The 23,942-nt window shown below is 39.5% G+C and overlaps 1 protein-coding gene across 3 annotated transcripts in view; it reads left to right on the top strand.

The window, feature by feature from the left end:
- NALCN (sodium leak channel, non-selective) overlaps window positions 1-23,942 on the top strand; it is an 850,352-nt gene that overhangs the window by 477,501 nt on the left and 348,909 nt on the right. For all 3 annotated transcript variants that reach the window (XM_073664203.1, XM_073664204.1, XM_073664206.1), the window contains 2 exons: window positions 4,975-5,142; window positions 7,285-7,476. In XM_073664203.1, coding sequence (XP_073520304.1) covers window positions 4,975-5,142; window positions 7,285-7,476 — 360 coding nt within the window. The remainder of the gene's footprint in view (window positions 1-4,974; window positions 5,143-7,284; window positions 7,477-23,942) is intronic.

Raw genomic sequence — 23,942 nt, forward strand, 5'->3', positions numbered from 1 at the left:
GAGAAAACAAATTTCTCTACCTTCTCCATTAGGTCAGTCCATGAAAGTCGGATTGCATTTGAAGGTCATCCATAATAATGTCATCTATAAATAACCAGTGGCACTGAATGATTTCACATCACTTAACATATAGAGTATATTGCTTATGTATTATTAGATATCATGGAGTCCACACTTTCATGAAATATTGGAATTTGTATGGCCTTATTTGTGAAATATTCAGTGATAAAAAATAAATCCATGTTGTAAATAAAAATCGTAATATTTTAATCCTAATTAGTCTAGTCCAATTTTTATGTAGTTTGTGAACAGTACCAATATTGAGTGAAAATACAAACTATAAAGGCTATGTTGTATCGATTAACATTACAATATGGTCAAGTACATAGATGTATATCCCTTAGTCACCTGAACAAAATCTCCACTTCCCCAGGACCCTATGTTAATCTTTGTGATTTCAGGGGACCCAGTAGAAAAGGCTTAACTATTAAGATTATGAGCATCATCTTGCATAGTGTGTGCTGTCATTCCCTCTAGCCAAATGTCTTATTTGTTCTCTGTAAAGATCTAATCAATAATGACCATCATTTGAGTACAAGTTGCTGTCTCATACATGAGGACTTTCTTAAAATGACAAAGGTATCCCGATGCAGAAACATATCCCGATGCAGAAAATTATAATGAGACCGAACTATAAAAACTCAAAGGCTTTTATTGTGTTAAGAGTTGACTGTCTGCATTTAGTTATCTTTCTTGTGTTTTAGTGTAAAGAAAATCTGTCATCGGGAGTTTATATCCCAAGCTAATACATGTATGTACAGTAAAGGGTGCTTTCATGTTGATTACATGCTTACCTTGCTTGTGGAAAACAGTCCTCATATTTAGAGAGATACATTGAATTTGAATTCTAATGAGCCACAAGCAGCGGGGTGCTTCCCCTACCAAGATCTCTTGCCCCCTCTCCACTGGTGGACACAGAAGAGGGCCTCTGTGCAAGAACAATGTATAGACCCTTTGCAGTCCAATAGCTCATCATAAAGCACAATTCCACCTGTTTAACAGGAGGAAATGTCACCCTTACCTCTTGGGCCAATGATATGTCAGCCCTGCCTCTCCCCCTATTCCCTGCCTGCCGCCTGCCTTCTGTGTCTGACTAACAAGTCACTCTTATTTCAGTAACTTGCTTTCCCTACCAAGATCTCTTACAAGAACCTATAGTGCCTGGGCGTGTCACTTGTGCAGATTGATTCAATGAGTACTGCGCATGCACCACCACAGGCAATAACAGCGCTGGCGAGAGATCATTCAGACATAGGAGGCAGGCAGCGGGTGGGGAATAGGAAGAGAGGACAGGAGAGCTGCAAAGGCAATATACAACCCCACTGCATTTGCACCTCATTAACATGCCATTTAAACTATGGATTTCTGTAAAACAGCAAAACTGTTTTCTACAAGCAACTTCAGGATTTAATCAGCATTAAAGCAACTTTTACATACACTACCATTCAAAAGTTTGGGGTCATTTAGAAATTTCATTATTTTTGAAAGAAAAGCACAGATTTTTTCAATGAAGCTAACATTAAATGAATCAGAAATACACTCTATACATTGTTAATGTGGTGAATGACTATTCTAGCTGCAAACATCTTGTTTTTGTTGCAATAGCTACATAGGTGTATAGAGGCCCATTTCCAACAACCACCACTCCAGTGTTTTAATGGTACATTGTGTTTGCTAACTGTGTGAAAAGGCTAATGGATGTTTAGAAAACCCTAGAAAACCCTGCACAAGCATGTTAGCCCAGCTGAAAACGGTTTGGCTGATTTGAGAAGCTATAAAATTGACCTTCCTTTGAGCTAGTTGAGAATCTGGAGCATTACATTTGTTTGTTCTATGAAACTCTCAAAATGGCCAGAAAAAGAGAACTTTCATGTGAAACTCGACAGTCTATTCTTGTTCTTAGAAATGAAGGCTATTCCATGCGAGAAATTGCCAAGAAACTGAAGATTTCCTACAACGGTGTGTACTACTCCCTTCAGAGGAGAGCACAAACAGGCTCTAACCAGAGTAGAAAGAGAAGTGGGAGGCCCCGCTGCACAACTGAGCAACAAGACAAGTACATTAGAGTCTCTAGTGTGAGAAATCGACGCCTCACAGCTCCTCAACTGGCAGCTTCATTAAATAGTACACGCAAAACGCCAGTGTCAACATCTACAGTGAAGAGGCGACTCCGGGATGCTGGCCTTCAGGGCAAAGTGGCAAAGAAAAAGCCATATCTGAGACTGGCTAATAAAAGGAAAAGATTAATGTGGGCAAAAGAACACTGACATTGGACAGAGGAAGATTGGAATAAAGTTTTATGGACAGACAAATCAAAGTTTGAGGTGTTTGGATCACACAGAAGAACATTTGTGAGACGCAGAACAACTGAAAAGATGCTGGAAGAGTGCCTGACACCATCTGTCAAGCATGGTGGAGGTAATGTGATGGTCTGCAGTTGCTTTGGTGCTGGTAAAGTGGGAGATGTGTACAAGGTAAATGGGATTTTGAATAAGGAAGGCTATTACTCCAATTTGCAACGCCATGCCATACCCTGTGGACAGCGCTTGATTGGAGCCAATTTCATCGTACAACAGGACAGTGACCAAAAGCACACCTCCAAATTATGCATGAACTATTTAGGGAAGAAGCAGACAGCTGGTATTCTATCTGTAATGGAGTGGCCAGTGCAGTCACCAGATCTCAACCCCATTGAGCTGTTGTGGGAGCAGCTTGACCGTATGGGACGCAAAAAGTGCCCATCAAGCCAATCCAACTTGTGGGGGTTTTCAGGAAGCATGGGGGGAAATGTCTCAAGATTACCTCAGCAAATTAACAGCTAGAATGCCAAAGGTCTGCAATGCTGGAATTGCTGCAAAAGAGCATTCTGTGACGAAAGCAAAGTGTGAAGGAGAAAATTATTCTTTCTAATAAAAATCATTATTTCTAACCTTGTCAATGTCTGGACTATATTTTCTATTCATTTTGCAACTCATTTGATAAATAAAAGTATGAGTTTTCATGGAAAACACAAAATTGTCTGGGTGACCCCAAACTTCTGAACGGTAGTGTACATGTCATTACTTTGGACTATAAAATCCTGATGACAGGTTCCCTTTAAAAAAAGTCTACATACAGATGCTTCTCACAAAATTAGAATATCATCAAAAAGTTAATTTATTTTAGTTCTTCAATACAAAAAGTGAAACTCATATATTAGAGTCATTGCAAACAGAGTGATCTATTTTAAGTGTTTATTTCTGTTAATGCTGATAATTAGATAATTATGGCTTATAGCCAATTAAAACACAAAAGTCATTATCTCAATAAATTAGAATACTTTATAACACCAGCTTGAAAAATGATTTTAAAATCTGAAATGTTGGCCTACTGAAATGTATGTTCAGTAAATGCATTAAATACTTGGTCGGGGCTCCTTTTGCTTCAATTACTTCATCAATGCAGCGTGGCATGGAGGCGATCAGCCTGTGGCACTGCTGAGGTGATGTGTAGGCCCAGGTTGCTTTGATAGCAGCCTTCAGCTCGTTTGCATTGTTGGGTCTGGTGTCTCTCATCTTCCTCTTGACAATACCCCATAGATTCTCTATGGGGTTAAGGTCAGACGAGTTTGCTGGCCAATCAAGCACAGTGATACTGTTGTTTTTAAACCAGGTATTGGTACTTTTGGCAGTGTGGACAGGTGGCAAGTCCTGCTGGAGAATGAAATTTCCATCTCCAAAAAGCTTGTCGGCAGAGGGAAGCATGAAGTGCTGTAAAATTTCCTGGTAGACGGCTGTGCTGACTTTTGTCTTGATAAAACACAGTGGCCCTACAACAGCAGATGTCATGGCTCCCCAAACCATCACTGATTGTGGAAGCTTAACACTAAACCTCAATCAGCTTGAATTGTGTGCATCTCCACTCTTCCTCCAGACTCTGGGACCTTGATTTCCAAATGAAATTCAAAATTTACTTTTATCTGAAAACAGCACCTTGGACCACTGAGCAACAGTCCAGGTCTTTTTCTCCTTGGCCCAGATAAGACACTTCTGGCTTTGTCAATTGGTCATGAGTGGCTTGACACAAGGAATGCGACACCTGTAGCCCATGTCCTGGATATGTCTGTGTGTGGTGGCTCTTGAAACAATGACTCCAGCAGTAGTACACGCCTTAACAATCTTTTCAAAGCTTCGGTTATCCCAGTTGCTTGTGCACCTTTTCCTACCACACTTTTTCCTTCCACTCAACTTTCCATTAATATGCTTGGATACAGCACTCTGTGAACAGCCAGCTTCTTTAGCAATGATCTTTTTTGGCTTACCTTCCTTGTGGAGTATGTCAATGACTGCCTCCTGGACATCTGTCAAGTCAGCAGTCTTCCCCATGATTGTGGGGCCTGCCGAAACAGACTAAGGGACCTTTTTAGACGCTTAGGAAGCCTTTGCAGGTGTTTTTTGTTAATTATTCTAATTTACTGAGATAATGTCTTTTGTGTTTTCATTGGCTGTAAGCCATAATCATCAACAGTAACAGAAATAAACACTTGAAATAGATCTGTTTGCAATGACTATATAATATGAGTTTCACTTTTTGTATTGAAGAACTGAAATAAATTGACTTTTTGATGATATTCTAATTTTGTAAGACGCACCTGTATGTAGCTGTTCAGCACTTTTATTCACTGATAAGAAACTAAAAGTAATCAGTTTAGATGACAGTAAAGATCAATATAGTGAATATAGAATGAAGTGCTGATCATTGGATTAGTAGCCCGGTGTCCATAGTAGTTGGTTGAGAAAATACTAGAGTATTGGAACATTCTATGTACATCATTATTTTCCAAACATCTCTGTTCACTTGGGAATACAGTCCTCCAGCACTGAGTTTTGATGGGTAGACTGTTGAGTACTGATATGTTTCTTGTTTCCTTCACAGGTGGCGTTTACTGTCCTTTTTGACCTGGAAGCTCTGCTGAAGATTTGTTGTTTAGGATTTACAGGCTACATTAGCTCTTCTCTTCACAAGTTTGAACTGCTCCTTGTAGTTGGAACAACTCTTCATATTTATCCAGTTCTCTATCACTCCCAGTTTACATACTTCCAGGTACATGTAGAAGCTTTGCACCTTGTTTTTGTACATTTATGCTTAGGCCAAATTGTTTGAAAGTTTTTAAACCACAACCCTTGCCTGTTTGCCATGTAGTAGGGGTGGGCAATTAAGTTTCCTGAGGTGCCACGTGAGATACCTTGACTATTGTGGGGGGCTGAGCCAGTAGGCTGAACTTAGTTCTGCTCAATATTCTTATCAACATTTTATAATAATAGTAAGATTAAGTTTTATTATTACTTACATTTAATATGAATATAATATAATAAATAGCTTAAGATTGAGCAGAATTCAGTATGTAAAGCCGCTGCTACTAGTAATACATGTAATGATAGGGTTTATTGTAACATGTATTCCTACCTGTAGCAGTGAATCAAAACCTTATCATTTACTTCTTTTTGCAAAGTTTATAAAAAGCAGTAATTCACACTGCTCATGTTATTCAGCGTTAACTATAGATAATAAACATAGATTTGCCCTGATCTGCTGCGATCCTTACTATGATCATTCCCATGGTTTTGATCCTTGTCCTGGTCTCTATCTTTATTTCTGTCTTCATTTGGCTCTTTCTTTCTTCCTCCTTCTCTTTGTCTTGTTCACATTCTCGCTCTCTTTTTTCGCTCACAATTCTTCTGCCCTTCTCTTGGTTCTCCAATGTCACGTGCTCACCTTTCCTGCATGTAAGAGTCACATCTACTCATCTATGCAGGTCAGTTGAGTACTGCAATGCTGCTGGTACTTCACTGTCCTGGTGCATTTGACTTTCGGCCCTTTGGCTGTCCTGTTCGGTCCATTGGCCAGGACAGGAACAGCCATAGGGCTGTATGTGGCCCGCAGGTCACAGCTTGGCCAGGTCTGGTCGATAAGGATGTTTAGATCAAGCAACACTCTTTCTTTTTAATGGCTCATTCAGATCGATTTTCATCAGTGTTTGGTCAGGGTATCAGTTTTTACCATGAGTGTTTTATCAGTTTGTTTGCGTACGGGAAAGTTTCTCTTGCACTTATTTCTTTTAATTAAACATGAAAATAAGACATCATTAGGATACAACAAGAATAGTATTGTAATCCTGACCAATTTTTCTTTCAAGGTCTCATAGACTTGCATTGGTAAGTTTGATCTTAGACTGGGATAAAAAAAAATTCTCCGCTTTATTTTTTTGTGAACTATTCAGTCCTCGAACAGAACTCGGGCATGTACAAGTACAAGTTTATCTGTGAAAATCATGGATAGAATTTCTGAATGAGCCCTAAAAGACATAGCAGAATTAAGAATTAAACTTTGTTCAAATTACGTTATTCATTTGTTTATATTTGGAAAAGCCCCTGACGTATAAGTTAAATTGAGGCTGTGAAGAATCTCTAACAGTGCCATCCATTATCCATAGACTCGTATAGAATCTGTTTAATGGCTACATTGCAATCATTTGTATCATGTATCCATTAAATACAGTAGATGCCATTATAGGCTATAGTTGACAGATGCCACTGTTAGCCATCTATTTTATGTATCTACTTAGTGGCATCCACACACTTATAAACTTCCCTGTAAAAAAATATATTTTCAACGTATATTTTTTTTTGCTGGGCTCCAAAGGCTGGGATAGGATAGTTTGCTACTTTATTACATATTTCTTTTTTGCTATTTGCTGACATATCAGCCAGACAGGATCAAAAGAACATTCTCTTGACCTCCTTGTTGCAATGGAGCCCTGCACATATCTGCTGAACACAATGGGATCTTTACTGATGTGCTCGCCAAACTTACGCAATATGTGTACAGTGTCTGTAATGGGGGCAGAAGCTTCTCCTGACTGACTGAGGTGTAACATCTGCAGCTATCCACTGTCGGTAGCGCTGCCAAAAAATGTTCATAGCATATCTAAGCTATGAAATGGTCATTATTAGTTATTTCCTCATTATTTATATAGTACAGCTCTTTATAATGAATGTATTTACTAGAATTAACCCCTAGAAATTTACTTAACATCAGGTCTGCACACATGAGATGAATAATTTTAGATAAATTCAGTTTATTAACATGCTTGTGGCCAAACCATTTGTAGACAACTTCAAGCAAAAAGAAAAGAATGATCTGAATTTTTAGTTAATATTATATCAATGCTTCTTATCGTTGCAGGTGCTAAGAGTTGTCCGACTTATCAAGATTTCTCCTGCTTTGGAGGACTTTGTGTATAAAATATTTGGACCTGGTAAAAAACTTGGAAGCCTGGTGGTGTTCACTGCCAGCCTCCTAATTGTTATGTCGGCGATCAGTTTGCAGATGTTCTGCTTTGTGGAGGAGTTAGACCGGTTCACCACTTTTCCTCGGGTATGTAATAAACATGGCAATAATTTGATATTGTTTTGTAATTTAGTATTCCATAAAGAATACAGTTATATGAAAAAGTTTGGGCACCCCTATTAATCTTAAGCTTAATGTTTTCTTAAAATTGGTGTTTTTGCAACAGCTATTTCAGTTTGATATATGTAATAACTGTTGGACACAGTAATGTTTCTGCCTTGAAATGAGGTTTATTGTACTAACAGAAAATGTGCAATCTGCATTCAAACGAAATTTGACAGATGCATAAGTGTGGACACCCTTATCATTTTCTTGTTTTAAATACTCCTACCTACTTTTTACTGACTTACTAAAGCACTTTTTTTGGTTTTGTAACCTCATTGAGCTTTGAACTTTATAGCCAGGTGTATGCAATCATGAGTAAAGCTACTTAAAGTGGCCACTTGCAAGTTGTTCTCCTGTTTGAATCTCCTCTGAAGAGTGGCAGCATGGGCTCTTCAAAACAACTGTCAAATGATCTGAAAACAAAGATTATTCAACATAGTTGTTCAGGGGAAGGATACAAAAAGCTGTCTCAGAGATTTAACCTGTCAGTTTCCACTGTGAGGAACATAGTAAGGAAATGGAAGAACACAGGGACAGTTCTTGTTAAGGCCAGAAGTGGCAGGCCAAGAAAAACATCAGAAAGGCAGAGAAGAAGAATGGTGAGATCAGTCAAGGACAATCCTCAGACCACCTCCAGAGAGCTGCAGCATCAACTTGCTGCAGATGGTGTCACTGTGCATCGGTCAACTATACAATGCACTTTGCTCAAGGAGAAGCTGTATGGGAGAGTGATGCGAAAGAAGCCGTTTCTGCAAGCACGCCACAAACAGAGTCGGCTGAGGTATGCAAAAGCACATTTGGAGAAGCCAATTTATTTTTGGAAGAAGGTCCTGTGGACTGATGAAACCAAGATTGAGTTGTTTGGTCATACAAAAAGGCGTTATGCATGGCGTCAAAAAAACACAGCATTCCAAAAAAAACACTTGCTACCCACAGTAAAATTTGGTGGAGGTTCCATCATGCTTTGGGGCTGTGTGGCCAATGCCGGCACCGAGAATCTTGTTAAAGTTGAGGGACGCATGGATTCCACTCAGTATCAGCAGATTCTTGACAATAATATTCAAGAATCAGTGATTAAGTTGAAGTTACGCAGGGGATGGATCTTTCAGCAAGACAATGATCCAAAACACCGCTCCAAATCTACTCAGGCATTCATGCAGAGGAACAATTACAATGTTCTGGAATGGCCATCCCAGTCCCCAGACCTGAATATCATTGAACATCTGTGGGATCATTTGAAGAGGGCTGTCCATGCTCGGCGACCATCAAACTTAACTGAACTGGAATTGTTTTGTAAAGAGGAATGGTCAAAAATACCTTCATCCAGGAAATCATTAAAAGCTACAGAAAGCGACTAGAGGCTGTTATTTTTGCAAAAGGAGGATCTACTAAATATTTATGTCACTTTTCTGGTGAGGTGCCCATACTTATGCACCTTTCAAATTTTGTTTGAATGCAGATTGCACATTTTCTATTAGTACAATAAACCTCATTTCAAGGCAGAAACATTACTGTGTCCAACAGTTATTACATATATCAAACTGAAATCGCTGCTGCAAAAACACCAATTTTAAGAAAACATTAAGCTTAAGATTAATAGGGGTGCCCAAACTTTTTCATATAACTGTACTTATTTCAAATCAGATACAGACAACGCAATTGGACATTTTAAAGTCAAACATAGAAGAGCCTGATAGTGATATAAAAATGGAGAGATGTACAGTTGTGGCCAAAAGTTTTGAAACTGGCAAAAATTTTGTTTTCACTAAGTTTCCTTCTTCAGTACGTTTATATCTTTCAGTCAGATATTTCTATGATTACCAAAGTACAATTTAAGCATTTCATAAGTTTTACACTTCTTTTGACAAGCGCATAAAGTTTATGCAAAGATTCAATAATTATAGTGTTGACCATTATTTTTCAAGACTTCTCCCCTTTGCCCTGGTATGTTGCATATCGGCTTCTGGGCCAAATCTTGACTGATGACATTCCATTCTTTTCTAATCAGTGCTCGGAGTTTCCCACAATTTCTGTGTTTTTTGTTTGTCCAACTGCTTTTTGAAAATTGAGATATGGCGACTTTCTTGGCCATGGATCCAAAATGTCAATGTTTTGATCACTAGGCCACTTAGTTATCACTTTTGCCTTGTAACTTGGTGCTCCATCATGCTACAAAAAGCATTGGTCATCACCAAATCGCTCCTGGATCGTTGGGAGATGTTGCTGTTGGAGAATATTTAGATACCATTCTATACATTCTATATTTATGACAATGTTCTTAGGCAAAATTTCGAGTTAGCTCACTGCCTTGGATTGAAAAGCAACTACACACATGAATGGTCTCAGGGTGCTTTACTTTTCGCATGACACAGGACTCATGGTAGCAAATGTAATGTTTTTCTTTCATTAAACGAGGGGTACCAACAATTTTGACCACGTGTACAATACACTATAAACAATTTTACACAGGTTTGGAGAATGGAAAAATTAACTGAAGTGTGTCTTTCAAGATAAATTAAAGAAATTACTATAGTTGGTATCGACACATCTATAAAAGTCCGGTTATCAACATTTAAAATTAATTAACCCTTGCAAGAAATGCCATAAATAGAAAAATAATCAAAATGCCTGAATTGTACTTTTTTGGTCACTCCACCTCCCTAAAAAAATGCAATGAAAAGCAATCAAAACATTGTATATACATTGAAATGGTATCAATGAAAACGTCAGCTCACTATACAAAAAACAAGCCCTAACATATTTTCATAAATAGAAACATAAAAATATAATGCGTCTCAGAAAATGGTGCCATTAATACTTTACATTTTTTCAATTGTTGATTTTTTTCTTTGATGACACATTCCCTATAAACACAGAAAAAATAATTTTGTACTTTGTGCAAAATTCATGAATTTCATGCACCATTTTGATCAGTTTGGTGCAAAAATGTCAGCATAAAGCACAAGTCAAAAATAAAAAGTAACTTAGAAAAACACACAATGCTGAATTGGGCCCAAAGTTTTTTTATTATGTCTAGGGTAAAAAAAATACAAAATTCCACAGTTATAATACCAAACCAACCATCATGCATGGTGGTAGTGGTGGTGCGGTCCTCTGAGGACCTGGACAATTGCCTCTTAATGAAAAAAAAACACAGGCTAACTACAAGAAGAGATACCATTTAGTGTGTCAAATATGCAATAGTAGATGACATCTGGCACATATAACCCTTTATCTCAAGTCGTATAACAGAGACTTGCTCAATGAAAACCTCGGATGCTTTGTCTGTGCATCATCGTAACACATTCTGTCATTCCTCAACTGTTATTTTCAGTTTGATTGAGCTGTTTAGCCACAAATCATGTAGAATATTAGAAGCACTGCCCTTGATCCTCGCTTGCCTGTATGTAATATCTAGTTGATGAAACAGGAAACTCTTCTTCTAAAGGGCATTGTTGTTATATAATCAAAATAAGGTGTCTCCCCCCAGCAAATTGCACATTTGTGCTAAGCAATCTGATGTGATGATTTGTGAAAGTCCAGGTTTACAGGAACATTGTCAGCTCTGATCAAGCTGTTAGTAAACTGTTTAAAATAAATGTAGACATGTTTAGCCTGGATCTGTCAGAGGCGGTTTTGTTTATTCTTGTGTCCTAAAGTAGAAAAAAAAGCTATATTGTATTTGGTAAAATAACATTGTTGGTGTTATTGTATTGTTTTTATGTTTTATATTTTTTTTTTTGGAGGGGGGGAGAGCTGGGTTAACAATTAGCGCATTTAAGAATTTAATGTCAAATAATGTAATTTTTAAATCTTCAATGTATAAAGCACCGAATGGTGGAAAACACTGACAACGCAGAGCAGAGAGCAGCTGCAAAAAGATTATTTTATCTTGGAAGGCCCAGTATGTCTGTGCATGGATAGCCCTTTGATTGCATTGTGCACCATGCAATGATTTACTTCTTCCGGGAACATGGAAAATTTATGAAGCATTTGTGTAATGAGAGCAGAACGTCTAAACATGGCTGGAGAATGAAGGGGTTTTGTTCATTTTGGCCACTAATGTATATGTCTCATTTGAGGGATACGCAAAAGGTATTGACTTCTTTGTCTTTTTTGGGGACTCCGTCAACTTCACAGTGAAATTAAAGAACCATTCCAGCGTTTTTATTTATTTTACCGCTGAAGTAGTGCTTCTAATCTAAGGTCCCTGACCCTACTGTTAAACTCACCTGCCGCCACCTTCCCCTTCTATGCTGTTGGTCTCCGGTAGTTTGTGACCTGCCGGAGTTTATGAGAGCCTCTTTCTGGCCCTCATAGACTTGCATTGAGAACTTGTAGCGTAACTTCTGACTTTCGGCCCGTCAGACATTGCGGTCACAAGATGGCATCGCGGGACCAGAGCGGCGCCAAAATAAAGTGAATACGCCAGAAGGTAAGTGTAAGACCAGGGGCAGGGAGCTTACGTTAGAAGCACCACTGCAGTACTGAAAAAAACAAAACTCTGGAGATGGGGAGATTTATAAAACAATCTCTTGAAAAATCAAAGCTGGATTGTGAATTTCTCCTACTGGCATCAAAGACAGCTTTTCTTTTAGACAGAATTCATAAATCTGTCCTTATATGTAGAGCACGTTTGGGATTGAGATAATTAATATGTTCAGGCAGATAAAAGTGGTTTCTTAGATTTACTGTATTCAGTGAAGCCAAAATATTTACAGGGCTAGACAGCCAGAGCAAATATCACATCACACTTAAAATCTTTGAAAGACTACTCTAAAATTGTAAAGATCTTTTAAATGCAATTAAAGACAGTAGAAATTAGTTTTTCTCTGGCAGATTGGTGGCAGCATCAATTCTGTTGCCTTCTAACACTACGAAATACTCGCTGACCATCCTCGCTTTCATAGACCTGATCAAACACGATCTGTATATATGCCAGCAATAACCGGATTCACCAAGCGTCTGTCAACCCGAACTTACAGCCTCATCAACACATACAGTACAGACCAAAAGTTTGGACACACCTTCTCATTTAAAGATTTTTCTGAATTTTCATGACTATGAAAATTGCACATTCACACTGAAGGCATCAAAACTATGAATTAACACATGTGGAATTATATACTTAACAAAAAAGTGTGAAACAACTGAAAATATGTCTTATATTCTAGGTTCTTCAAAGTAGCCACCTTTTGCTTTGATGACTGCTTTGCACACTTTTGGCATTCTCTTGATGAGCTTCAAGAGGTAGTCACTGGAAATGGTCTTCCAACAATCTTGAAGGAGTTCCCATTGATGCTTAGCACTTGTTGGCCCTTTTGCCTTTACTCTGCAGTCCAGCTCACCCCAAACCATCTCGATTGGGTTCAGGTCTAGTGACTGTGGAGGCCAGGCCATCTGGCGTAGCACCCCATCACTCTCCTTCTTGGTCAAATAGCCCTTACACAGCCTGGAGGTGTGTTTGGGGTCATTGTCCTGTTGAAAAATAAATGATGGTCCAACTAAACGCAAACTGGATGGAATAGCATGCAGCTGCAAGATGCTGTGGTAGCCATGCTGGTTCAGTATGCCTTCAATTTTGAATAAATCCCCAACAGTGTCACCAGCAAAGCACCCGCACACCATCACACCTCCTCCTCCATGCTTCACGGTGGGAACCAGGCATGTAGAGTCCATCCGTTCACCTTTTCTGCGTCGCACAAAGACACGGTGGTTGGAACCAAAGATCTCAAATTTGGACTCATCAGACCAAAGCACAGATTTCCACTGGTCTAATGTCCATTCCTTGTGTTCTTTAGCCCAAACAAGTCTCTTCAGCTTGTTGCCTGTCCTTAGCAGTGGTTTCCTAGCAGCTATTTTACCATGAAGGCCTGCTGCACAAAGTCTCCTCTTAACAGTTGTTGTAGAGATGTGTCTGCTGCTAGAACTCTGTGTGGCATTGACCTGGTCTCTAATCTGAGGCTGGTGACTCGGATAAACTTATCCTCACAAGCAGAGGTGACTCTTGGTCTTCCTTTCCTGGGGCGGTCCTCATGTGAGCCAGTTTCTTTGTAGCGCTTGATGGTTTTTGCAACTGCATTTGGGGACACTTTCAAAGTTTTCCCAATTTTTCGGACTGACTGACCTTCATTTCTTAAAGTAATGATGGCCACTCATTTTTCTGGACTTAGCTGCTTTTTTCTTGCCATAATACAAATTCTAACAGTCTATTCAGTAGGACTATCAGCTGTGTATCCACCAGACTTCTGCACAACACAACTGATGGTCCCAACCCCATTTATAAGGCAAGAAATCCCACTTATTAAACCTGACAGGGCACAGCTGTGAAGTGAAAACCACTTCCGGTGACTACCTCTTGAAGCTCATCAAGAGAATGCCAAGAGTGTGCAAAGCAGTCATCAAAGCAAAAGGTGGCTACTTTGAAGAACCTAGAATATAAGACATATTTTCAGTTGTTTCACACTTTTTTGTTAAGTATATAATTCCACATGTGTTAATTCATAGTTTTGATGCCTTCAGTGTGAATGTACAATTTTCATAGTCAAGAAAATACAGAAAAATCTTTAAATGAGAAGGTGTGTCCAAACTTTTGGTCTGTACTGTATACTGTAAAGTTGTAAGTTCGGGTCGGGAGACTCTGAGCCACACCAGCGGTCTTTATATGCTTGTGTCAATAGGCCACAGTTACCAAAATAGTGCTCTACAGGAAACTAATGATTTTATCAGTATGTTTTGCCATTCTGACACGTTTCGAATTGAGACATTTGTTTTTAATTTCTAAAATGTCATTTAAAAATTGGTATTTGATCTTAAAAAGAAAAAAAAATTAATCTGCAATGGAGAAGTTTAGCTGGAGATGTACTGTAAAATATATGACCTTTACAGTTGGCTGAATGCTAAGTAACCGGAAATTGAACAGTATGTTTATTGAGTTGTCCTTTGGAGTGTATGTCCTTATATCTAACCATGCAATTTAATTTGTACTTTTCTCAGAAATACCGAAATATTTTCTATTCAACATGCTCTTAATTTGAGCTGTTTCTTAAACTACATTATCAAATTTGAATGAAAAAAAGTCTAACCACTCAAAACAGCAATCTAAACATACACTACATAGCTAATAGTATGTGCACACTAGAACGTGGCATCAATATGGGCATGTTGAACATCTTGGAGGCTCATGAATGTAGGAAACTTATTCTCACATATCAGCTGGGTTAAAGGGGTTTCCCAGAATTCTGCATTGGTAGACTAACCCTAGGATGGTCTGATTTCTCAGTGTCTTATATAGTCTTCCTGGTTATTTTTAATTCTGTAGCATAGAGTAATCTTCACCTCTTCCCGCTGCAGCTAGATTTGCCATTCCTAACCAGGCCATTTTTCTTAAATATGAGATGTCATTTTATCTAATAATAACCTTGGAATTCTTCCCATCCCAGTGTTTGTGAGATTATTTTTTGCGACTTATTAGGGCCCATTAATCAAAGTGGAATTGCACAATAATGTTGTGACTTTTGCTGTTTTTTTTACCAGTTTGACTCCGCTCTGCCAAAAATGGGAAAAGCTGCAGTGGGAAGAGGTCGTGACCACTCCTGCCCATCAGATTCATCAAAAAGGCCAGCACTTTGTACGCCAGAAATGCTACTTCATTCCTGACTGGAGTAGCATTTCTGGCGCCGCGCACTGTCACGCACACTACTTAGAAGAGGCACCAAATTCATTAAGTGGTGTACACTTCTTAACAAATATGTCGCCTTCTATTTCAGCAAGACTAATGTAGCACGATTGTGTGCTAAGCCAGCCTTGATGAATAGGCCTCATTATCCTTTACATTAGTAATAAATTTATATTAATATGATCACGTTTATTCATGGAAATATCTGACGTTTAATGGAAATTAAGAAAATTTAGCAATTTTCAATCTTTGAATTTTTTTGTTTTAAATCGAATCAGTCATATTGTGCAAAATAGTTATTAAACAACATTTACCATATGCCTAATTTACGTTAGCATCTTGTTTGAAACGTCCTTTTATTTTGGTAGAAGGCGTAAAAGTTTTGCAGAAATATTTTTTTTCAATGAAATTTACGTACATAACCTATTTTTAAGGTACCACTTCACTGTTGAAGTAATATTGGACTTTGAGAGGTCTATATGTCAGTAAAACCCAAACCAGACCACATTTGCAAAACTGCACCACTAAAAAGAATTCTAAACCACATTCAGGAAGTTTGTGAACTGTTTGATTGCTACACAGGAGTGACACAAATGAAAAATGTAAATTTTTCCACTAAAATGTTGCTTTAGCCTCATGGTCAAAAACTTTTGGTCAAAAACTTCTGTTTGGCCAAGTGGTAGGGTTTGTAATTGAAGGAGTACAATTTGGAATTAAAATTTGACTGGAATAAATTGGGATGCAATGTCTTATTTACAGAGCTCCTGACGTACTAAAACAGCAGGAACCCCCCAACTAACCCCATTTTACAAACTGCACTCTGTAAGCATTTATCCTAGGGGTGAATCTACAAAATTTTATAACATTAGAGTATGAAAGTGAAAAAAAATTTTTTCAACAAAAATGTTGCTTCACTTATAGATTTGTGGTTTGTTTTCACTAGAGGTAGTAAGAGAAAATAAATGCCACAATTTGTTATGCAATTTCTCATTAACATGGGAATACATCACATATGGTGCGAAATGCCACTTGCATATTTTTTCCTTTAATTTAAACTATAACAAGCAAACAACTTACTAGCAGTAGCCATGCAAAGAATGAATATTTTGTCACAACTCTGTTGTCGGGTATCCCAGGCCAGGGGCTCTTTCCCTGTTCCTAGTGCTAGGGGGCACCCTAGCTATCCCTTCTCTGTGGATTACTTCTAATGATGCTGGGGCCACTTACCTTGCTGAGCTCCTCAATCTGCCCTTAGTCTGCTCCCTCACCCTACACAGGGAAGAGGGGAGTAGTAGTATGGCAATACACCAACCAGACTTACAAGGAAAGATGTACAGGGATAAATGAAAATACCAATCATACAAATATGCTCTCACAAACAACAGAGGGGAACACCGGGGAGTGAAGGAAGGGAAAAATGAAAGTAGGAGAAGAAGAGGATTCGCACACAACCAAAACCAAGCAACAGTCTTTAAATAAATACACCAAACGCTTTCTCAAACAACAAAACTCCACCAGCTCTTGAACCATGCAGCTTGAAGCCAACTCTGACAATGCCTGCTTGCCAGAGGCGAGTATACAGTACAGACCAAAAGTTTTAACACACCTTCTCATTTAAAGTTTTTTCTGTATTTTCATGACTATGAAAATTGTACATTCACACTGAAGGCATCAAAACTATGAATTAGCACATGTGGAATTATATACTTAACAAAAAGGTGTGAAACAACTGAAAATATGTCTTATATTCTAGGTTCTTCAAAGTAGCCACCTTTTGCTTTGATGACTGCTTTGCACACTCTTGGCATTCTCTTGATGCGCTTCAAGAGATAGTCACCGGAAATGGTCTTCCAACAATCTTGAAGGAGTTCCCAGAGATGCTTAGCACTTGTTGGCCCTTTTGCCTTCACTCTGCAGTCCAGCTCACCCCAAACCATCTCGATTGGGTTCAGGTCTGGTGACTGTGGAAGCCAGGTCATCTGGCGTAGCACCCCATCACTCTCCTTCTTGATCAGATAGCCCTTACACATACTGGAGGTGTGTTTTGGGTCATTGTCCTGTTGAAAAATAAATGATGGTCCAACTAAACGCAAACCGGATGTAATAGCATGCCGCTGCAAGATGCTGTGGTAACCATGCTGGTTCAGTATGCCTCCAATTTTGAATAAATCCCCAACAGTGTCACCAGCAAAGCACCCCCACACCATCACACCTAATCCTCCATGCTTCAAAGTGGGAACCTTTTCTGCGTCGCACAAAGACACGGTGGTTGGAACCAAAGATCTCAAATTTGGACTCATCAGACCAAAGCACAGATTTCCACTGGTCTAATGTCCATTCTTTGTGTTCTTTAGCCCGAACAAGTCTCTTCTGCTTTTTGCCTGTCCTTAGCAGTGGTTTCCTAGCAGCTATTTTACCATGAAGTCCTGCTGCACAAAGTCTCTTCTTAACAGTTGTTAAAGAGATGTGTCTGCTGCTAGAACTCTGTGTGGCATTGACCTGGTCTCTAATCTGAGCTGCTGTTAACCTGCGATTTCTGAGGCTGGTGACTCGGATAAAATTATCCTCAGAAGCAGAGGTGACTCTTGGTCCTCCTTTCCTGGGGCGGTCCTCATGTGAGCCAGTTTCTTTGTAGCTCTTGGTGGTTTTTGCAACTGCACTTGGGGACACTTTTAAAGTTTTCCCAATTTTTCGGACTGACTGACCTTCATTTCTTAAAGTAATGATGGCCACTCGTTTTTCTTTATTTAGGTGCTTTTTTCTTGCCATAATACAAATTCTAACAGTCTATTCAGTAGGACTATCAGCTGTGTATCCACCTGACTTCTACACAACACAACTGATGGTCCCAACCTCATTTATAAGGCAAGAAATCCCACTTATTAAACCTGACAGGGCACACCTGTGAAGTGACTACATCTTGAGGCTCATCAAGAGAATGTCAAGAGTGTGCAAAGCAGTCATCAAAGCAAAAGGTGGCTACTTTGAAGAACCTAGAATATAAGACATATTTTCAGTTGTTTCACACTTTTTTAAGTATATAATTCCACATGTGTTAATTCATAGTTTTGATGCCTTCAGTGTGAATGTACAATTTTCATAGTCATGAAAATACAGAAAAATCTTTAAATGAGAAGGTGTGTCCAAACTTTTGGTCTGTACTGTATATAGGAGAGGGGAGTGGCCAACACTGAACAGCTTAGAGCATCAAGGCAGGTAAGCTTCCAGGAGCTCTCAACTGAACAGACTAACCCTTGCACTGCTAGAAGAATCCTTCACTATTTAATATGAAGGTGAAGTGCTTCTCATCAGTGCAGGAGTAGAAGAAATCAGACACCGCGGTTTTCTGATTACTCTCTGTCGTGGTAAACCGAAGACACATTCGACTTCTTGTCACACTGGTAATTCGCACAGAATAAATTACATGTGGTGGAAAATGCCACCTTCTTATTTTTTTCTTTAATTTAAACTATAACAAGCAAGCAACTTACTAGCAGTAGTTAGCAGCTAGCAGTTGTCACGCCGGTAACTCGCACGCCTTCTCAGTGCCATCCTACTCACTGCATTTGCTGCTCTGCTCCGCCCCGTGTCAGGCACAGCCAGACTCTGCAGGAATTTAACCTGATGGGTCCTGCAGAGTTTTCTTTCTTTGGCCTAATCCCTGCCAACAGGGGATCTATTAGGCAGCTCCTCCCACCACACCTTGCCTGAACTTAGATTCCTAGTTGCAGTCTGTCTCTAAAAATCTATCAAGGTGCATGTTTGTTTGGAATCTCCTGTTACTGACACAGCTAGTATTTTCATTTCGTATGACGTCTGCGCTCCTGTACTGCCCGCCCCAACCTCGGACTGTGTGACCACATCTCTGTCCTTCCCTTCTGTACCTTGTGTTCTGCCTCTGACCACTTGGTCAGCTGCTGCAGGTCAAGGGACTGTCCTGGAGTGCCACCTCTATGATACCGAACTTGCCTAGTTTTACACCACGTTCCAGATTATTATGCAAATTGGATTTAACCCCTTTCTGGCCCAGGGCGTACTAATACGTATCTGTGCCCTGGGCCTTATGGGCCTGATACGTATTTGTATGCCCTAGCGAGATCGCTGCCGGGTGTCAGTTGATTGTTACAGCTGACACCCGATGCTATGTGCAGGCAGCGGTCCACATTAACCCCCGAAATGCTGTGATCGAAATCGATCGCAGCATTCCAGTGGCAAGAGGAGGTAAGCGCTATACTTACTTTCTCTGCCGGCATCCCGCGGTTTCTAGGTCCGGTCCCGGATGTTGCCATGGTGACCCGATGTCATCACGACAATATCTGGGTCACCAGGAGGCAGGAATTTGCTTTGTACCCATAAATAAATAATCTTATGAAAAAAAAAATAAACCAATAAAAGTACACATATCTGGTATCGCCACGTCCGGAACGACCTGACCTATAATACTGCCCTGCTAGTTAACCTCTTTAGTGAACACGGTAAAAAAAATAAAAAAAAAAACGAAATATAAAACGATGTTTTATCATCATACTGCCAAACAAAAAATGGAATAAAACGCGATCAAAAAGACAAATGCAAATAAAAATGGTACCCCTGAAAACGTCATCTTGTCTCGCAAAAAACAAGCCGCCATACAACTCCACGACCAAAAAATAAAAAAGTTATAGCTCTCAGAATAAAGCGATGCAAAAACAATTCTTAAAAAAATATATATAAATGCTGTACCTCTGTAGAATAAAGCTACCTTATCAATTTTATCACACGCAGAACGGCATAAAAAAATTAAAAAAAACAATTCCTGAATTGGTGGTTTTTGTTTATTCTGCCTTCTAAAAATCAGAATAGAAAGCGATCAAAAAATGTCACGTGCCCAAAAATGGTACCAATAAAAACATCAACTTGTCCCGCAAAAAACAAGCCATCACATGAATCTATAGAAAAATTATAGCTCTCAAAATATGGCGATGCAAAAACTATGTCTTTGCAAAAAAATACGTCTTTTAGTGTGTGACAGCTGTCAATCATAAAAACCCGATATGAATCTGGCATTGCTGTAATTGCACCGACCCGAAGAATAAAGACGTCTAATCACTTATACCGCACGAGGAACGACGTAAAAAATAAACTTCATGGTTAGGGTTGTGCTAGGGTTAGGGTTGTGCTAGGGTTTGGGTTAGGGTTGTGCTAGCATTAGGGTTGTGCTAGGGTTAGGGTTGGGCTAGGGTTAGGGTTGTGCTAGGGTTAGGGTTGTGCTAGGGTTAGAGTTAGGCTAGGGTTAGGGTTGAGCTAGGGTTAGGGTTGGGCTAGGGTTAGGGTTGTGCTAGGGTTAGAGTTGTGCTAGGGTTAGGGTTGTGCTAGGGTTAGGCTAGGGTTAGGGTTAGGCTAGGGTTAGGCTAAGGTTAGGGTTAGGCTAGAATTAGAGTTGGGCTATGGTTAGGGTTGGGCTAAGGTTAGAGCTTGGGTTGGGATTTTTTCAAAACTAAAGAAAAAAAAATGATGACGATATGGCGACTAATGTTGAGCACAAGTGCTCGCTACTTGAGTTTGCTTCGGGTGCTCGATTATGCACGAGTATAGCGGGTGCTCGAGTGACATGCTCGAGTCTCCACCCCAAATGTTTTGCAGCTGTTATACAGCCAAAGAAACTCGCGGAGATTGCCTGCCATGCACGAGCGATCCCCGCATGTTTTTTTTTGGTGTCTAATAACCGTGAAACATGCGGGGTGGGGACTCGAGCATGTCACTTCAGCACCCACGATACTTGGTGCATACCCGATGCAAACTCAAATAGCGAGCACTTGCACTCAAATTCTGTTTCGTACCTCTGGGTTCAAAGTGTTCACTATACCCCTTGATAAAATCGTGGAGGGGTGTAGTTTCCAAAATGGTCGCTGGGGGGAGGGGGGGTGGTTTCCATTATTTAGGCACATCAGGGACTCTCCAAACACAACATGGCGCACGCTAATTATTCAAGCAAATTTTACATTCAAAAAGTCAAATCGTGCTCCTTCCCTTCCGAACCGTGCCGTGCGCCAAAACAGTGGTTTTCCCCCACATATGGGGTATCGGCTTACTCAGGAGAAATTGCACAACAAATTGCATGGTGCAATTTCTCCTGTTACCCTTATGAAAATGAAACATTGGGGGCTGAAAAACATTTTTGTTGAAAAAATTTGAAAATTTTATTTGTACGGTTCAATGTTATAAACTTCTGTGAAGCACCTGGGGGTTCAGGGTGCTCACCACACATCTAGATAAGTTCCCTAAGTGGTCTGGTTTCCAAAATGGGGTCAATTGTGGGAGGTTTTCACTGTTTAGGCACATCAGGGGCTCCCCAAACACAACATAGCGTCCGCTAATTATTCAAGCAAATTTTACATTCTAAAAGTCAAATGGCGCTCCTTCCCTTCCGAACCCTGCCGTGCGCCCAAACAGTGGTTTTCCCCCACATATGGGGTATCGGCTTACTCAGGAGAAATTGCACAACAAATTTCATGGTGCAATTTCTCCTGTTACCCTTGTGAAAATGCAAAATTGGGGGCTGAAAAACATTTTTGTTGGAAAAATGTGAAAATTGTATTTTTGCGGCTTAATGTTATAAACTTCTGTGAAGCACCTGGGGGTTCAGTGTGCTCACCACACACCTAGATAAGTTCCCTGAGGGATCTAGTTTCCAAAATGGGGTCACTTGTGGGGGGTTTCCACTGTTTAGGCACATCAGGGGCTCCCCAAACACAACATGGTGTTCGCTAATTATTCAAGCAAATTTATATTCAAAAAGTCTAATGGTGCTCCTTCCCTTCCGAACCCTGCCGTGCGCCCAAACAGTGTTTTTTCCTCACATATGGGGTATCTGCGTGCTCAGGGGAAATTGCACAACAAATTTTGGGGTCCATTTTTTCCTATTACTCCTGCGAAAATAAAAAAAATTGGGTCTAAAATAACATTTTTGTGAAAAAAAGTTAAATGTTCATTTCTTTCTTCCACATTCCAAAAATTCCTGTGAAGCACCTGAAGGGTTAATAAACTTTTTGAATGTGGTTTTGAGCATCTTAAGGGGTGCAGTTTTTAGAATGGTGTCACTTTTGGGTATTTTCTGTCATAAACGCCCCTCAAAGTCACGTCAAGTGTGGTGTGGTCTCTAAAAAAATGGTTTTGTAAATTTTGTTGTAAAAATGAGAAATCGCTGGTCAACTTTTAACCCTTTTAGCTCCCTACTAACAAAAATGTTGGTTCCAAAATTGTGCTGATGTAAAGTAGACATGTGGGAAATGTTATTTATTAACTATTTTGTGTAACATATCTCTCTGATTTAAGGGCATAAAAATTCAAATTTTGAAAATTGCGAAATTTAAAGATTTTTTTTGCCAAATTTCCAATTTTTTCACAAATAAACGCAAGTGATATCGAAGAAATTTTACCACTATCATGAAGTACAATATGTCACGAAAAAACTATCTCAGAATCAGCGGGATCCGTTGAAGCGTTCCAGAGTAATTACCTCATAAAGTGACAGTGGTCAGAATTGTAAAAATTGGCCTAGTCATTATCGTGCAAACCACCCTCAGGGGTAAAGGAGATAAGTATCATAAAGATTTAATTTTTAGTTTTTCAGGATGTACTGTAGAGGGAAAGAAAGCATATAAATTAGGTTGACCCTATTAAAGTTGAAAAAATATATCCAAAAATGGTATTGCTCACCTAGGAGAATATGGAGTACCCCCTTAAAAATAACAGTTGCTGCTGCCTCGTGGTTGGGAGATAACTGCCAGAGAAAAGGAGAAAAAAGTAGAACAAAAAGTTTCCACTACTCCACCTTCCATTCTAACTCTTTGTTCTACTTTTTCTCCTTTACTCTCATTTTCTCTTGCCCCTTTTTCACTTCTCTCTAATCTATTGTCTACCTTTCGCTTTAAACACTCCTCTTCATAGGATACTCCATGGCTCCACCTGTCAGTGCAGTCAATACCTTTCCATCATGGCACCACATTTTAAAAAAGACATAGACAAACTGGAGCAAGTTCAGAGAAGAGCGACCAGAATGGTGACTGGTCTGCAAACCATGTCCTATGAGGAACGGTTGCAGGATTTGGGAATGTTTAGCTTGCAAAAAAGAAGACTGAGAGGAGACTTAATAGCTATCTACAAATATGTCAAGGGCTGTCACATTGTAGAAGGATCATCTTTATTCTCATTTGCACAAGGAAAGACTAGAAGCAATGGGATGAAACTAAATGGGAGGAGACACAGATTAGATATTAGAAAAAACTTTTTGACAGTTAGGGTGATTAATGAGTGGAACAGGCTGCCACGAGAGGTGGTGAGTTCCCCTTCAATGGACGTCTTCAAACAGAGGCTGGACAGACATCTGTCTGAGATGATCTAGTGAATCCTGCTTTGAGCAGGGGGTTGGACCAGATGACCCAGGAGGTCCCTTCCAACTCTACCATTCTATGATTCTATGATCTTTTCATATTTCATCTCCACACTCTGGTTCTATTCCTACATTCCACCCCCATTCTTTCTATATTTTTCCTTAACACTCTTTTCTTCTTGTAATATTTCTGTCTTCCCCTCATCAAGGACACACTCTTTCATTTTACACGTATTTCTCGATTTTTATTATCACAGTAGTGTTTTTTCCACATATCTCTATTCCTTTCTCTCCTTTCCCCCACTTTTTTATGTGTATTTCAACCCTTGAATGGACGTG

The sequence above is a fragment of the Phyllobates terribilis genome, unplaced genomic scaffold, assembly GCF_046119375.1.
Source record: "Phyllobates terribilis strain yellow unplaced genomic scaffold, ASM4611937v1 Scaffold_2__4_contigs__length_985480577, whole genome shotgun sequence".
Lineage (NCBI taxonomy): Eukaryota > Metazoa > Chordata > Amphibia > Anura > Dendrobatidae > Phyllobates > Phyllobates terribilis.